The sequence below is a fragment of the Oryx dammah genome, unplaced genomic scaffold (genome assembly GCF_014754425.2).
Source record: "Oryx dammah isolate SB20612 unplaced genomic scaffold, SCBI_Odam_1.1 HiC_scaffold_5, whole genome shotgun sequence".
Classification (NCBI taxonomy): domain Eukaryota; kingdom Metazoa; phylum Chordata; class Mammalia; order Artiodactyla; family Bovidae; genus Oryx; species Oryx dammah.
Window position 1 is genome coordinate 90,581,650 of NW_024070189.1, and position 17,808 is coordinate 90,599,457.

Consider the following 17,808-nt stretch of genomic DNA (forward strand, 5'->3'; position numbering starts at 1 on the left):
ATGCTCTCTGCTTGCAATGCCCTCCCCTTAGGTTTTCACAGCTGCCTCTCTCCTCACTCAGCTAATCCTGGCTGGTGAAAAAACAGCCTCTCAGGACTGAGAGGAGGAGCCAGAGGGGAAACTAAGGCAGGGCTGCCAGGAGAGGAGGCTTCATGGTACCATGGGGGAGATGGAGACACAACCCTGAAATGACAACCTGCTTGTGGGGATTGGAGCTGGGATGGGGGAAGCAGGCACAGATAGCAGAGCTGGTCACCATTGTTGGCTGGAAGAGGGGTGGGGCGGGTGGCCATTACTACCCAAACTGTGAGAACCATGGGGGACAGAGGGAGACTAATCAAAGACCTACAGGATGTGGAGGAGACAGCCCGCTGGGAGAAGGGTTATCAGCACAGGGGGAACAGGAGGCAGAGGGTGAGAAGTTAGGAATTGCCTGTTTAGGGATGTCCCTGGTGATCCAGGAGCTAAGATCCTGTGCTTCCAATGCACGGGGCCCAGGTTTGATTCCTGGTGGGGGAACTATATCCCACATGCAGCATGTAAGAGTTCACGAGCTGCAACTAAGAGTTCACATGCCGCAACGAAGACCCAGCGCAGCCAATCAATACATTAAAAAAAACAAAGAGTAGGGTGTTGAAGGTTTCCATCTAGCTGGAGCTGAATGGGGCTGGACCACGCTGAGTCTGGGTGTGCTCTTGAACAACCCCCACACTTCGCTCTGTTCCTCCCTCCTGGTGCACCCTCCCGCCCTCCCCCGCACCATGGGCTCAAGAACTCTGCAAGGATGCTCTGAGGGCAAAGGGGTCAGTGACAGTCTTGTACCTGCTCCCTTAGTCACTACCACCTTGGGTTTGCTGCGAGCGCCATCGCCTTTCATGGTGTAGGCGGCTACCGTGATGGAATAGGCAGTCTCAGGCTGCAGGTTTGTGATGACCATCTCCTGTGGGCAGGGGTGGCGATCAGTGATGCAACCTGGGCTGCCCACCCTCCTCCCCGTGCTAGGGACAAGCCAGGCGGACGCAGGGCCCGGTCCGTGGGCAGAGATGTGCACCCGAGCTCATGCCACAGACCTCGACACATAGCATGTTCATGCTGAGATGGGTACACGTGGCCTCATGACACCTGTCATGGCCCAATTGGACCAGGGCAATGCCCAGCCTTCTGCTTTGGTCCCCAGCTACCACGCTTTCCCACCTAGTCTGTCCTCCCTGCAGTGGCCTCCAGAGGGCATGTGTGAGCACCTGACCACAGCCCTCCAGGACTCCCAGTTCTCTAGGGGCAAAAGCCCAAGTCCCTCCCACCGCCTGCTGCCCACAAGGCCCTGACGGAGCTGCCCTGTGCCCTCCCTCGCTCACTCTGCTCTAGCCACATGGGGCTCCTGGCTATTCCTCCTACACACCGGACACGGCCCTGCCCTGAGGCCTTTGCACTGGCTGTCCCCCCTGTCTCCACTATGTCCCTTGGAGTGCTGGAGATTCCTTACAACAGCTCTCAAAAGTCAACAGTCAGACTTTCAGAAAATCTGCAAGCCAGTTCTTAAAACACAGTGATGATGGAAAATGAATTATAGAGACTACCCTGTTGGCTCAGTGGTAAAGAATCTGCCTGCCAATGCAGGAGACACGGGTTCAGTCCCTGGTCAGGGAAGATCCTACATGTGGTGGAGCAACCGTGCACCACAGCTACTAAGCCTGTGCTCTAGAGCCCGGGAACCACAACCACTGAGCCCACGTGCCGCAACTCCTGAGGCCTGAGTGCCCTAGAGGCTGCGCTCTGCACCGAGAGAAGCCACTGTAATGAGAAGCCCAGGCTCACTGCAGCAGGAGAAAAGCCTGCACAGCAACGGAGACCCGGCACAGCCAGAAACAATAAATTTTTAAAAACTAAAAATGAAGTTATATAAATGTACAATCAAATAAATAGTAAAAACAAAGGGAGTAAATACTCAAAACCTGTTCCTCCTTAATTATTTTACTGTGTTAACTAATACTTATGCCTTCAAGGTTATTTTTTTTTTAAATTATATCCGAATTTATAACAAGTTTGCAGCAGTATATTTTTATACTTTTTTTCCTTTCATTTTCTTTTCTACTGTGGTCCAAGAGCCACTCAGATAAGAGGGCTAGTGGATACCTCCAGGGTCCTCAGCAGGTGCCGATTTACCTGATGCAAAACCGAGGCTACAAGCTCCAAGAGATAACAATATCACAGGATACTGAAGAGTTGCCTGTGCTACATATTACGACCCTGTTGTTCACCCACATCCATCTCTCATATCTGTTTAACAGAAATACTATACAATGACGAGCTACCACAAACCTGGCTGGTAGCTTGAAACTGACGTGGTGGGAATGTTTACAGCATGGAGAAGGGCAAATGCCACACCAGTCAGGACTGTGCCCCCCTGCCCGCCTGCCTGGACAGCTGACCGCTCAAGCCTTTACACCACTGTCTACACCCCGTCCCCACCAGAGCTGTAACTAGACGGGCATTTGTGCGTGTTCCAAGTAATATCCCTCTCCCCTGGACCGTGACCCCCCTTGGGCTCAGGGCTGTCCTGGCCACCGCTGTGTCCACGGCACCTAGCAGAGATCTACACTAGAGGAAGTGCTCAGTTACTCACTGCTCCTTCAGGGACTGACAGAGCACCCTGACCTCCCCCACACGCACACGTGTGCCCATGTTTCCATACATGCACACCCACCAACACGTCAGGCATGCCTGGGAGCTGTGGGGTGGCCCCAGGAGCACAAGGAGGGAGGGCCAGGATGCACGAACAGGGGGTCTCCTGCCTCTGAGCCTCAGACTGTCCTTCCCAGGGTCTTCGTGGGCTGGAGGGGCTAACCTGGAGCCACATAGGAATGTCCCCCCAAAACTGGGATGGGGGTGGGGAGTACAAGGCAGAGCCACTGGAATGGGTGAAGCTGTGTCAATTTTACATTGGGCTTGGGGCTCTCAGAAGAGCCTGTGGCCCCCATCTTAGGGGCAGAAAGACAGCCCAGAAAGAGGCAGTGATTCGCCTAGAGCCACACAGTCATCCTGACTCTGGTCCAGGACCTCCAGAGAAAGCTGGAAGGGGTAGAAAGTTGTTCTACAAGCCTCTTGTCCCACCTGGGGCCCAAGGACCACGCCCCCCACACGCCAGAGCCAAAACGATGGGGAGGGGCACTTTGGCCTGAGACAAATTTCAAGGTGAGGGAAGTCTGAGCCAAGTGATAAAAGAGTCAGGCTAGGTGGGAAAGTGACTGTTCTAACTTCCCAGGCCTGGGTCCACCAAGGGAGGCTGTAAGGTGGAGGAGGGTGGGCAATGCTGTAGAAATAGTTGGAGGGAAGATGTGTGGGAGACCACAGCGGGGAGCTAGCCTAGGGGACGGGGGTGGGGAGGCAAAGGGCCAGCAGAGTCCAATGGCCACGCAGCTAAGAAGGCTAATGGATACCTCCGGGGTCCCCAGCAGGTGTCCATTTATCTGATGCAAAACCAAGGCTGTACACTCCAAGCTCCAAGGGGGTAAACTGGGCATGCATCGGGGGCCCAGGGGAGGAGACCCTTTTACAAGGGGCGTGCAGGGAGGTGTGGACTCACAGCACTGACAGTGGCTGGGGGGGGCACTACTTACATATTCAGCCGTGTCGTCCATCTCCCACTGAGCGGGGAGGAGGCGGCAGGAGAGAGAGGAGGAGGTGAGCGAGGTAGCCAGAGAGAGAGAAGCAGCGAGAGGGCAGGAGCGCAGGGACCCCGCCCCGCCCCGCCCCCAGGCCCCGCCCGGAGCCCCGCCCACCTGGGCGTCGGCCAGCATGATGTCCTTGATGCGCGGCGGCCCTCGGGCCTCTGCGCCCTCCATGCGCACGTAGTGGACCTGGTAGCCGCGGATCTGGCCGTGCTGGCGGCCGGGCGCGGGCGAGCGCCACAGCACGCGAATGGCCGTGGCGTTGAGCGCCTCCGCCTCCACCTTCCGTGGCGGCGCGCTGGGCACTGGCGGGAGGAGGGGAGGGGGGGCGGGCGGGGCCGTTACTGGGGTGCCCAGCCCCGTCCCGGGCAGCGCCACTGCCCGATGCCAGGGTGACGAGTGACTGCCGGTTAACTGGGCGCTCTGAGCGCTCCCCACTGGCGAGGAGGGAATACCTCTCGCACACCTCCCACAGCCCAGGGAGTGAGCCCTGATGGTGCACCCCCTTTACAGACTGGCAACTGCGGCTCTCAAAGCCTAGACCACGTGCCCAAGGCCACCAGACATGGCCGGGTCAGCACGCCGCATCCTAAGAGCTTTACCCACACTGACTCCACCCTCAGATCACTCCTGCCAGATAGGGGCTCTTGTGCTCACTTTACAGATGGGAAAACTGAGGCACAGAGAGTTGACTCCAGGATCGCAGGGTTGTTAAGAGATGATGCTGGGATGGGAACCCAGGCAGTTCAGCTGCAGGCTCCCCTACACTCCAGGGTGCAGCCAGCCCACTCCACACTGGGGCACTCTCTCGGCCAGCCCCCAAGCTCAGAGCCCTTGCCATTCACCTTGCCCCTGACCCCAAGATCTGGCATGAAGAACGCTTCATCTCTTCCCCATCTCTTCCCCCCGCCACAACCTTCCATGCCAACCAAACCTTCCACGCCAATGGCCCAGAAAGCAACTGGCCCAGGTTTCCTGCAGTCTTACTGGGGGAGCTGCCTGCTTCATTTCCCCCCATGAACCTCAGCTTCTACTATGTGACTAGCACCTTACAACTTTCTAGTGCAGCAGCAGTGGGGATATTTACAGCACAGAAATTGGCCAGCACTGCAAATCAGTCTCTGAGCCCAGGGAGCTGGTGGTTAAACATCCTCAGCAGGCCATCTCCTTACTTTCTAGGTCGGATGGTTCAGACCCAAGGAGCTCCAAATCCTGGGTTATCTCAAGAGTCTGGGGTCCCACCGACCTCTTAATTTTCCCGCCAGCGTTGCTTGCTGTTTCTTACACTCCACTGCCAGACCAAAGTACAGGACACTGCCTGCTTAATGTTCCAGGCCCAAGGCTCAAAGAAAATGCAGCCCAGAAGGCCCAGTACAGAGAATTCCAAGATCAAGGAGCCCGGGATGACTTCTCACGGAGCCCTCTCCTGCCTGTTTTGTACCTTCTGACCACCAGCCAGCCCAGTTCTCCAGGGACGGAAGGCTCTGCAGCGGGGGGCTGGGCTGGGGCCTGGGGGTCGTGGGCTGGGGTCGGTGCTTACCGTCCTCGTCGGTGCGGACGACCACGGGCGAGCTCTCAGGCCCTGGTCCCACCTCTGTGTGAGCGACGGCCGTGATGCGGTACTCCGTCCACTTGTCCAACGCCTCCAGCAGGATCTGGGTGGTGGTCGGGGGGATGCCGTTCACCTCCTTGGGTTGCGGGTCCTCCGAGCCCAGCGGTCGGTAGCGGACGCTATAGCTCACCAGGGCCCCGTTGTGCGTGTCCGGCGGCGGCGGGCGCCAACTTACCAAAATGGCCGTGGAGCGCGTGCTGACACACTTAACATCTTGAGGGGGGGCTGACGGTTCTATTGGGGGGGGGGGAACCTGGGGGGGGGGGAGGGGAGGCGGGATGGGCGGGGAGGGGGTGGGGAAACAAAAGATGGGAAAGAGAAAATAAAAAAGAAGATGATAACAAACAAAACAGAACCAAACCAAAGAAAAAAGTCGAACCCAAAAGAAGTGGGTGTCAACCAAAGGTGAGATGGGCGGGTGGGCGGGGCGGGGGGCCGGGAGGGCTGGCCAAGAAGGCTGCGTTCAGCATACGGGGCTGTGCTTGGCACACAGTAGGTCTTAGGGAGAGGGGAACCACAGTCCCCACAGAGCACACACGTGTGCCATGCAGTAGGCCAAGGGGAGCAGCAGGGAAAGTCCTATTTACTGGGCACCTACTATGTGCCAGGCACGGTGACAACCGACACAGCAGTTTGTCCCATTTACTGGGCACCAACTATCTACCAGTCACAAAATAACAGCAACTCTGTACTTATTTATTCAACACCTACTGTGTGCCAGGGAGAGCACCAGGGATGGAATGACAGTAAAGGCACTTCTCTATTGAAGGCCTACTGTGTGCTGAGGACTGTGCCAGTAAAAAAACAATAAAAGCTTCATTTATTGGGCACTTACTATGTGCCAGGCACAGTGCCAAGGGCTTTGCAGAGTAACAGTAAGAATATCTATTTACTGAGCCCCTGCTACATGCTAGGCACAATGACAAGGGCTTCGCAGAGTTAAAAGTAAGTGTACTTATTTACTGAACACCTACTGTACGCCAGGCATAGCACAGGGATAGAATAACAGTAAATGTATGTATCTACTGAACACCCAATGTGTGCTGAGCACTGTGACAAAGGAATAGCAATAAAAGCTTCATTTACTGGGCACTCACTATGTGCCAGCTGCCATGCCAGGTGCCAAAGCTTTATAGCCCTGTTAATTCAGTCACTACTATGTCAGGGCTTCCCAGGTGGTGCTAGGAGACGCCAGGAGACATAAGAGACGCAGGTTCTCTCCCTGGGTTGGGGAAGATCCCCTGGGGGAGGGCATGGCAACCCACTCCAGGATTCTTGCCAGGAAAATCCCACGGACAGAGGAGCCTGGTGGGCTACAGTCCAGGGGGTCGCAAAGAGTCGAACCCGACTGAGACTTAGCATGCTCACACTACATTCCAGGCACAGTGCCAAGGGTTTCACCGAACAACAGTTAAAACATGTACTTATTGAACTCCTACTATGTGCCAAGCACAATACCATTCCCTCCTCGCCAGTGGGGAGCGCTCAGAGTGCCCGGTTAACCGGCAGTCACTCATCACCCTGGCATCAGGCTTTACAGAATAAAAGTAAAATGTTTATTGCACACCTGCTGTGTGCCAGGTACCATGCCCAAGGAAGAGCAAAAGCTCCACTTACTTATATGCTGGGCACAGCACCAACGATGGAATAACAGTTAACAATAGTTTACTGAACACCTACTATGTGCCCAGGGAACAGCACTAAAAGCCCCACTTACTGGGCACCTACTATGTGCTAGGGGTGTCTCTAAAAGCTTCATAGGTTAACAACAGGAGGATCCATTTACTGAAAACCTGTACTGCCAATGACCCTGGAGGGCACCTCAATGGTTACTCCTTGGCCTCACTTGCAAAGAAAACAATGCCTGAATCTTGAGTACCTACTGTGTGCCAGTTAGCATGCCAGGGGATATGCAGAGTAATAATAAAAGCCCCTGTGTATTAGATGCCTACTGTGATGGCCCCAGGGCCAGAGCTTTATAGGTAACACAGCTCATATTTAGCATTTACTATGTGCCATATTTAGCACCTACTGTGTGCCAAATTTTTAATAACTCATGGCTCTTCTATTCTGAGCCCTTACTGTGCACCTGATGCTACCCTAAGCCCATTACTAATCAACAGTATGTCTCACTTATTGAGTACCTACTACAGACTGGTCTTTTAACAGCCCTCTGATGATAAATGTAGCTGTTGCCATTTAGGTGGTGCCTACTGCATGCCAGGCCCTATGCTAAGGGCTTTATGGAAAAAGAAAAACAGTTCCCATGTATTAGTACCTATTATGTGCTAGGTACTATATGAAGGGCCTTGTAGAACATTCATAGTTCTCATCTCTTAGGCACCTACTATGTGTCAGGCACTTACTGGATGCCAGAGATTGGGCCAAGGGTTTTGCAGAGTGATCATCGTAGCCCCCATGTTTTGAGGACCTACTGTGTGTCTGGGACCAGGTTGAGCCTGTAACAAACTATTAATAGTCTCCATTCATGGAGTGCCAACTCTGGGCCCAGCACCTCGTCAATCCATATTTAGACTGAAAATAGCTGCTGCATTTATGGAGCACCTACTGTGTGCTAGGCAGCTTGTTAAGGGCTTTGATAAATAACAGTGATACTTCTCATGCATTAAGCACCAACTGTGTGTGTTCAGGGCTTTATGGAATATCAGTAATAGTCTCCATGTGCTGAGACCCCACTAGGGGCCAGGCCCTGTGTTATGACCATTACTAATAATAAACCTCACATTCTAAGCATCTTCTGCATGCCCAGCAGCCTAGGCCTTTTACAGACTCAAAATGTGACCCACTGATTGTGCCTCATTTAATTCTCACAACCCCTTAGGCGGCCAGAAGTAGCCCCCCTCCTCTCCCACCCTATGTTCCCGGGAAATGGGTTTCAAAGCCCACTGGGTTGCCTGGTATTATCGTTGTGTACGCACTGGGTGCTAGGCCCTATTTTACAGGTGAGGAAACTGAGGCCCAGAAAAGGCAAGTGGCCTGCCCTCAGGGCATGTGGTAAGAGCCAGGACTTGAAAACAGGCTCAGCAGCTGTCCACAGGCTGTTTTGGTTGCAGCTGGGAATTCAGAACTCAGCCAGTGTGTTTATCAGCTCAGGCCCTTTAAGGATGCCTGGAGTCACACACCCTCAAATAAATGCCCATGACTCTAGAGTCTACCTCCCCTCCTGGGCAGCTCAGAGAGGTCACTGGCCTTGCTTGAGGTCAAGGTACACAGAACCTTCATCAGCCCCAACTATTCATCATGTGTGTTTATAGACCACTTACTCTGTGCACACCCCCTGCCAAGATCTGGGACACAGAGATGAATCAGAGGCCTCTGTCCTCAAAGCCATCAGTCAGGCCACTTGAGACCCCAGAGGCCACTCAAATGACTTATTGCAGCCAGAATGACTCTCTGGACTCACTTAAAGAGAAACACTGGAGCCTTCCTCCAGAGCTAGACCCTTGGGGGCCCCTTCCCCCATTTCTTGACCAGCCACCCCAACCAAAAGTGCCCAGGGGAGCGGGGACTCAGGCAGGAGCAGAAAAAACAACTGAGGAATGTGCTGGAAGGAATGGATTCGCTGAGAAAGAGGGAGGAAAAAAAACCAAAACCGTAGCAAAAGAAGAAACAACCATGATGGTGGTGATGATGAGAAAAACCATAATAAAAGAAAGAAAGACGCCTTCCAGAAAACTCCCAGTCTGGTTACCTACCTTCCACTCTTCAACTGCTAACTTAAAAGACTTTCTTACGAGGGAGGGAATGGCGGAGTGCTGACCTACAAGGCCAGACCGAGCTCTGGGTGGGTCTCCAGCCGCAAGTGGGGCGTGCAGCCCTGCTCCGGCCCCAGTGTGGGCACGCTGCAGTTCCAGGCTGGTGCCGACGAGGCGGAAAGGTGGGACGGTGTCTGGGGAGACCCACGGCTGAGTGGTCTGGCCTCCACCTACCCTTGAGTTCAGCCTAAGAAGCCCGCACTCCCCGCGGAGGGGGCGGGCATACGCCTGGCCCTGCGTCTTGGCTGCCAGTTCTCTTGCCCCCCAACTGTCTTGGGGTGCAAAGTGGGGAGTCCCTTCTCCCCAATTCCCTGCCCTGGGCCGCCCCGGAGGTTTGCGTGGATGGGCCAAACCGCTTTCTTGACGACCTTGGCGGCCGCCTCCTTCACAATCCGGCCCAACCTGCGTGACTTCTCAGGAGGGGGCGGGGTGGCGTGGACGCGCACATTGGGGAGGAGCATGGTTCCGGGTTCCCGGTTCCTTGACAGGCGCGCCTCTCAGCAGCGGCAGCGAGGTGAAGAGTTTATAGAGGGCTGAATTTGGGCTCTGGACTGTCTGCACAGCCCAGCACACGGGGCACAGGCTAGCGGTTGCACGCAGGGTGGGCCGTTTTTGTGAACTCGCTGGAGACCAGCGTGTACTCACCTTCGCGGCACCTGTGCCGGTCTCTCACGTGGCTGCCCAAGCCACAGGACACCCTCACTGATCGCCTCACGCACAAACACTCCTGTGAGTTGCGGAGCGCTTGGCTGGGCCCCAGGGGGGCGGGGAGGAGGGTAGGGGGCGGAGGAGGGGCAGGGTGCTGTCTCCGAGGAGGCCCCTGATTCCAGCGGCTCAGACTCTCTGGCCGGAGTTGCCGTCTCTCTTGACTGACCCGTGACCCCCTGTGCGCACACGCCTAGGGGGTGCCTGAAGGTTTGAACACCAAGGTGGCTTCCAGAACATAGGCTTGGGGTAGCTACTCCCATGACTGACTGAACAGGGGGAGGAGAAGGAGGGGGCCACGGCGGGGGCCACCTGGGCCAGACTGAGCAGAGAGGAGGGAGCAGAGGGAGGAGGGGGAGGCAGGGAGGCGCTGGGAGGAGGGGCCGGCCTCGGCCCTGAGCTCAGCAGGTGGGGAGGGGGTGCAGAGTGTGGCAGGGGCCACGGTGTGGCCCAGAGCCAGCTGCAGTGTTCTGTCCAAAAGGTGACTTTTTGTGACAGGGAGGCCGGGCGGGCACAGCGAAGAACTCCAGGAATTCGAGAACCCTATGTTTTGGATAGCCGTGCACTCCCCCCAGGACCAGGCATCAGCTCTGACTCCCCCCACCCCGGCCCCCGCCAATGGGGACCCCTGTTTGGGGGCCAAGAAGGGCCATTTGGGGAGGTGGGGTCTTCTCCGCATCCTCTGCTTTCTGGGAAGGATGGGGTACACGCTGCTACTGTCTTATGGACCCCTCCAAACGCCTGTGAAGTGGGCGCAATGTGGCCATTATTCCACAAGCCCCAAACCCAGGAGAGGCAGGGGAGAGAGAAGGTGCCATCAGTCAAACCAGCCATGGCTGTCCCCAGGGGAGATGGAGAAATGGGGGCCTGCGGGGTCCACGGGCGAGCCCCTCACTGCAGCGGCGGGGGAACTGGGGCTCAGCGAGGATTCTCGTGCGCCCGAGGCGGAGGAGCGAGGTGGGATGGGCCAAGGTGCCCCCCACCCTTGCGCAGGCCCCGCCCGGGTCAGTGCACAGGCGCTGGCCAGGTCCCCCCCGCAGGTCAGGGCGGGGTCCGAGAGACACCTACTGGACTGCAGCGTGCGCTGCCGCACCACCGAGGTGAAGGCACCCAGGCCCTGCGGGGAGCGCGCCGCCAGGCGAAAGGCGTACTCCGTGTTGGGTTTCAGGTCATCCACCACGAAGGCCGTGGCCGGGTCGAAGGTCCTCGCGACCTGGGGGAGGGGCCAGGAGAGAGACCCGGATGGGGAGACAGACAGACAGACAGACAGACAGACAGACAGACAGACATCAGGGAAAGAGAGAGAGACAGACCCACAGAGTGATGGAGATGGAGAAAAGAGAGGTGGAAAATTTAGCAAGGGGCGGGGCAAAGAAACAGAGGAAGAGAGATATCCAGGCACCTAGTCCCAAGACAGGGGAGCTGCCCAGAGCGGGTGCTTGGGGAGGGGAGAGGGGGCGAGTGCCATCCCCTCCCCCATGCCACCCACGCACCTCTCTGCCGTGGTCGCCTTCCCGGTAGAGGAGCTCGTATTTGATGATGCTCTCCTGCCGCGGGGGGCTCCAGGAGAGCCCGATGCTTGTCTCTGACTTGGCCTCGGCCCGGAAGTTCATGGGCTGGCCGGGCACTGCAGGCGAGAGGCGAGAGGGCTGGTATCATCAAGGAGAGGCTGGGGAGGGGGTCCACCAGCATAGGGTACCCAACCTTCGAGGTTCCCATTCTCCCCCAAAAGAGCTCCTTAAAGCTTATCACTGCCCTAACAAGAAGGGTTATGAGGTTCTGGATGCTCCCAGAATGTTCTCCACTGTTCTCATTTCTCTTCTTTTGCCGGGACAGCCCCCTGTGGCCTGTTGTCAGCTGCCCGCTCCAACTCCCCCATCCTCTCTGCTGCCAATGGGAAAACATTTTAAAAATCCCGTTTTCAACACACCCCAGCATCCACCCTCTTCCCCTCAATTCAACAGAAAATTGGTGGGGCCCATAACTGAAAATATAGATCCACCCTGTGTCTGCTCTATGGCAGCAGAATTCCAAACCTCCTGTCCCTTTGCTTGAGCAGTGGCCTGACTCTCCCTGGACTCGAGGTTCCCAAGCCCAGAAACCCATAGAGAGCTGGGGCCCATACACCTACATGTTGCACACCCCTACCCCCAGTCTCTCGTCCGCGCTGTGAGAGACCTGCCTTCAGCACTTTGGGTTAACATACTTTCTGTTATTTCAGTGATCCAGTGGGCAGGGATCGCTCTAGTGAGAGTACCAAACGGAGGTTCTCAAAGTCAGAGATGGATGAGGGAGGGGCATAACAAAGGAGACGGAGACCAGCGGAGACCACGCCCCGTTTCTCAGACGCATCGCTACCAACTGTAGCCCTGTGTGTGGGCTTGCCAGATCGGCTTTTCCAAGGGTGGCCAGAAATCTGGGTTCTCTAGGACACCCTCCTGCATTGCGACTCTAGTGTGAAAATACTTGAAAAAAGCCAAACAAACTACATGGTGGCCTCCAGGTAAGTCGGCCTCCTCTATGTGCTCAGAGGCACATCACCGCATGGCCACCTCCTACTGCCTCGTGGGGCGTGAGTCCCAAATCCTTCCGTCCTCCCATCCCCCAGAAATCGTGCATCATGCACGCAACTCACCTCCCTGCTGAGTCTTGACCTGGATGGGGTCCGAGAGGGGCCCGTCGCCCACGGAGGTGAAGGCCAGCACGCGCACCGTGTATGTTTCATCCTCCAGAAGGCTGCCCACGGTGGTCAGCAGGCTGTCATCCACGTTGTGCTTCTGCCAGTTGCCCACGGGGTGCTCGGGCTCCATGGTGTAATAGATCCGGTAGCCCCGGATCAGGCCATTGGGTTCCACCGGCTCCTCCCACTGGATGATCATGGTGGTGGCACTGAGCATGCGCGCCTGCACGTTCCTCGGCGCACTGGCGGGGGCCTGCTCGCCCGTGCGGGTGACCACCGACTCGCTGGGCGGACCCTGACCGATAGAGTTGACGGCCGACACCCAGATCTCATACTCCGAGTTGGGGCTCAGACCACCAATACTGTAACGCGTGGTGGTGATGTCCTCTTTGATCTGGTACGGCCCATCCTGGCTCTTGGATTTATATTCGATGACATAGTAGGACACGGGGTCTGGGTTGCCTGAGTCCCACGTGATGGTGATGCTGGTGGCTGTGTTCTCTGTCACCACAGGAGTCCCGGGGGCTTTGGGGAGAGCTGTGGGTGGGAGGCAAGGTCACATGTCAGGCATACTGGCTGTGAACCCTTAAGGCTGTGTAACTTTTAGTCACACGACTGCCCTCTCAGAGCCATAATTTCTTTGGTGGTAATGCCTGTCTTAATGACCCCCTAGCCTACCATCTGGAGAAGGCAATGGCACCCCACTCTAGTACTCTTGCCTGGAAAATCCCATGGACAGAGGAGCCTGGTAGGCTGCAGTCCATGGGGTCGCTAAGAGTCGGACACGACTGAGCGACTTCACCTTCACTTTTCACTTTCATGCATTGGAGAAGGCAATGGCACCCCACTCCAGTGTTCTTGCCTGGAGAATCCCAGGGACGGGGGAGCCTGGTGGGATGCCGTCTATGGGGTCGCACAGAGTCGGACACGACTGAAGTTGACTTAGCAGCAGCAGCAGCAGCCTACCATCTATAGCAAGTATTGGCAAGGTATACGGCTTATGTATTGCTGGTGGCTGCTTCTGTGCTAAGAATTACTAAGCTCTGTCACGGTAGCCCAAAAGCTGCCACCAGCCAGCTGTGAGCAAATGGGCAGGTGTCAATAAAACTTTATTTATAAAAACAAGTGGAGGGCCAGATTCAGTCCATGGACTGTAGTCTGCTGGTCCCTGTTCCAAAGCTAGAAAAAATATCTGGGGGCATCCTCCTCTGAGTTTCACCACAAACTTGAGACATCAAGAGAGTCAGTAATCCCTCCCTACTCCCCAATGCTCCATCTTTCTGAGTTTTGCACAGGCTATTTCCTTTTCTTAGATATGTTCTCCATCTGTTTTGGCTCATTCCTGTTCAACTTTTAGTCTTCCCCTGACTTAGCTTTCCTGGGAATTGGCACCTTTATTCTGGGGGTCTGAGTGGTGCTCCATGGCCCCTATCACTGCCCTAATCAGCATGCATTGCTCAGTAGAACAAGATGGGTCTCATTCCATGGGGCCAGGCCCACAATAATTTGTCATCAGTATGTTGACTGTCCTGTTCACAGCCAGGAGTGACTGAGGCCAGAAAAGTGACTCAGAAGCTTTTCCACCATTATGCCCCACCTACACCTGAGGTACACAGATGACTTGCTTCCCCCATGACCCCTGCTTACATTTCACTGTGATCTGGGCCACGGCCTCGATGACACCCAGGCTGGACATGGCCACGCACGTGTAGTTGGCAGAGTCCTTCACGTCTGTGAGTTCCAGCACGTTCCGGCCCACGGGCATGTCATCCTCGGGCGTCAGGTCCTCAGCCCCCTGCATCCACTTGACGTATGGCATGGGTGAGCCCACGGCCACGCAGGTGATGTTCACGTTGCCACCTGGCATGATCTCGTGGCTCATGGGCAAGATGGAGAACCGTGGTGCCACGCGGCGGACTGGGGGAGTGGGGTGGGTGGGAGATGCAGGGAAGGGGGTGGTGGTGGGAGGGAGATGCACGGGGTTGGGGGGATGGGGAGACGGAATGCAGAAGAGAAAAGAAAGAAAAGCAGGAGGAAAGAAAGAAAGGAAGAAGGAAAGAAAGAAAAAAGGAAAAAAAAAGTGGAAAACAATTTAAATATAAACAGGGCTGTTTCCTTCCCCCCAGTCAAATTTTTTTTTTCGTCCAAATGAAAGAAAATAACAACAAAAAAAAGAAACAAATTAAAAAAAAATTCCAACACAAAGAAACCAAAACTTCAAAGGAAGGTAATTTCACAAACAATATATAGAGGTATCCGATATATAATAAAAGAGACATGAAGCATTATTCCATAGCAACAGGGTTTCAGAGACCAAAGTGGCTGGTCCACAGCACAGTTAGAACACAAAAATTTATCAGTGGTTTCTCATCTTTGCTGACAGACGTGGCTTCAGGGAGCAGCCCCTCTGCTGGCTCAGAGGAACTTCAGAAGACTGGGGCTGTGGGGGCCAGGGGAGGGGGGATGCTCTGGGGAGGTTGGATGGGAGGGGCGAGGACACAAGAGGTCATGGGAAGAGTTGGGACAGCAGGCAGAAGGGGCCAGGATGTCGGGCCCTCCCATCCCCACTAGCTCTGGTGACCCGGGGTCCCCGCCCACTTCCCCAGGGGGGCCCTCCAGGAAAAGATGAGAAACTCTAATGAAATTTTTGTGGTTTTGGGGTATAGAAACCCTTCTAAAAGCTTCTGTCGAATCTGACAAGTTTCCATTGATAGATGCAGCTCTCAGAATCACAAACAGCATGCAAAATAGGTTGGTTGGTTGAGAGGTTTAAAGAGAAAGAGACAGAGAGAGAGAGAGAGAGGAAGGAAGAGGCAGAAAGTGAAAGAGAGAGAAAGTTAATACGAAGAGGCCTGGATCTCAGGGGCCTTTAGTGCACAGTCATGGGGGGAATCAGAGAGAAGAGAGAAAGAGAGAAAACAGAACAGACAGGAGACAGGGAGGGATAGAGAGAGAAAGGAGAGGGAAGGGGCCCACTTCAATGCTGCATATTAATTCTAGCGGATGTGACCCAATGTGACACGTCACATTGTCACATCACAGCCCTGGCAGAATAATAAGTAGGATATTAATAATAATCAGAATCATAAACGAGGGAATGAGCTTGAACACTGAGAAACAGGGACATGTCCTGTGCATTTCTTAGCGGGAAAGCAAATGCGGCCTTCTGTCCCAATCTCGCAGACCATGAAGGCGGCAGGATGCATTTCGGGGGGCTCCATTTTCAGAAGCTGGGTGGGTTTTGGGGTTGGGTGTGTGTGGGGGGGAAGAGGTGGGCACGAATGGGCATCTAAACTGCTAAAGGGCACAGCTGCCCCATGGGAAATGTTGCCCTGTGGGGGAATGGACTTGGGTCAACTGGTAAACCCTTCTAGCCAGATCAAGGTTGTCCCCTGGCTTTAGGAAACCACATGGACATGCCCCCAGCTTCGGGCAGGTCAACGAATCTTGTCTCAAACTGTAGGGATGACCACCTGGAGGCTCAGCAAGGCTAAACAGGACCACAAAGTAACTTTCACATGAAACTGGGGTGCTCCTGGTGGAGGGGTCTGGCCTGTCCTACAGAGGAGGGGGCTCCAGAGGCAAAGGGAGGCAGCCCCGTTTCCTCTCTCTTGGCATGGGTTCCGAGCTGAAAAATCTCAAGCCTTGTTCCCTGAATTCCAGCAGGAAGTGAAGAAGAAGGGGAGCTCTGTGGGGGCGGGAGGGAGGACCAAGAAAGCTGGCAGCCCTTCAGAAAAAGAAGCCCCACGAAAAGTCCAGAGTCACGTTGGAGACAGGATGGAGGAGCGGGAAGGTGTCAGCAGAGGAGAGGAATGGGGGGAGGGGCAGGGAGGGGAGACAGAGGGGCCATGCAGACAGACTGGGGAATGAGGGGCGGCGGGGTAGGGCGCTGAGATGGGGGGCAGCTTTCTGGCAGGGCTGGGAGGAGGGCGGGGGAAGTTGGGAGGAGAATGGGGGGTCCGGCCAGCCAGCGGACGCGGTCCAGGCCAGCCGCCGGCATCCACAGCGAGGCACGAGTGGGATGCCCAAACGCTGCGTTGTCATGGAAACAGAACACGATGGGGGATGAGCGTGGGGGAGCTAATTAATCAAGGACAGAAAACGGCACTGACGTCCAAAACAAAACCAGGAGAAACAAATGAAAAACCAAAGTGGGGTGGGGGGGATAATTCAAAACACCAAACAAAAAAACCCTCTAAAACAAAATACCCGAAAAGCAAGAAGAAAAAGAAAACATGAAATGGGTGTGGGGCTGAAAATCGGGGTCTGAAAGGAGGAGGGCTGTGGCTTCCCCAGGGAGGTACCCCCCAACCCTGGCAGAACACAGCATCTGGCCTCCCCACCCAGCACCCAAGGGCCCTGGTAGAGGCTTGAGGTGGCCTCAGAGGTGAGAGCCTCATAGGCAAAAGAACCTTCAGAGCAAAACAACCCAGCCACAGGGAGCCCCACTTCTCAGTGATACTCTCCCTGCTGCTTGTTTTAGAGCTGAACAGAGACCACATCAGTCTAATCACACAGTTCAAGGTGCTCCCCTCAAGACCTCAGGAAAACCTGCCCAGGATGGGGTGGGGGGCTGATGAGGTTGCATAGCCCTGTGGCCTTGGGAAGGGCCCCTCATCCTCTGGGAGCCTCAGTTTCCTCTTCTGTGAAATGGAGGCCATCAGTGATATGCTGAGGTCATTAAGCTGACTGGGGCAGTGCCCAGCACATAGTAAGTAGGTGCTCAGCCTGGGCATGGGGCCAGTGAAGTTCCCTCTGGTCTTCCAGAGTGCTGGAAAGATCAATGAGATATTTAACATTAAGGAGGTTTCAGGATGAATCAGAGCTGTTTTTTGTTTTTTGAAAGAAAGCAATAGGAAGAATATCTATTAAATCCCTCCCAACTGAGAGGCCAATGACCTTGTACCCATTTTGTGGATGAGGCAGTGGAGGCCCAGAGAGGAACTAGGGCTAGCTGGAAGACACAAAGAAAGGAAGTGGTAGGGCCAGAGCTCAAAGCCCGGTATGCCTGATCCCTACCTCCCAGATAAAGTGAGCCTTCTCTTACCATGGTAATCAGCAAGAATTATATAGCCACGTGTCCCTTCTTGGTTCTTTCACATTTGTGTCCTTACCCTCTGGGGATACCAAAGAGGGCAAAAGTACCTCACCTATATACATCTCTCAACTAAATAATCACCAGTTGAATAATATCCAGCCGCCACCATAATAAATGTCCAGAAGCCATCAGTAAAAGGTTTATACCGAAAGGGATTACTGGAACATTAAAAGGAGTAAAAGCTAGCTTTAGGATTTAAAGATTAAATAGAAGCCAGCCAGATTTATCCTTGTGTAAAACTCAACATCACACCCCAAAGACCCTGCTCA

The 17,808-nt window shown here is 54.9% G+C and overlaps 1 protein-coding gene across 7 annotated transcripts in view; it reads right to left on the minus strand.

Annotated features, from left to right (window-relative positions):
• Positions 1 to 17,808, minus strand: part of PTPRS (protein tyrosine phosphatase receptor type S) — a 109,773-nt gene that overhangs the window by 19,774 nt on the left and 72,191 nt on the right. For 3 of the 7 annotated variants that reach the window (XM_040242036.1, XM_040242039.1, XM_040242035.1), the window contains exons 7-14: positions 14,089 to 14,358; positions 12,397 to 12,978; positions 11,255 to 11,388; positions 10,830 to 10,974; positions 5,209 to 5,514; positions 3,780 to 3,973; positions 3,618 to 3,644; positions 823 to 940 (exon numbers count right to left, since the gene is read on the minus strand). In XM_040242036.1, coding sequence (XP_040097970.1) covers positions 823 to 940; positions 3,618 to 3,644; positions 3,780 to 3,973; positions 5,209 to 5,514; positions 10,830 to 10,974; positions 11,255 to 11,388; positions 12,397 to 12,978; positions 14,089 to 14,358 — 1,776 coding nt within the window. The remainder of the gene's footprint in view (positions 1 to 822; positions 941 to 3,617; positions 3,645 to 3,779; positions 3,974 to 5,208; positions 5,515 to 10,829; positions 10,975 to 11,254; positions 11,389 to 12,396; positions 12,979 to 14,088; positions 14,359 to 17,808) is intronic. The other 4 variants (XM_040242040.1, XM_040242037.1, XM_040242042.1 and 1 more) reach the window with 2 other exon arrangements.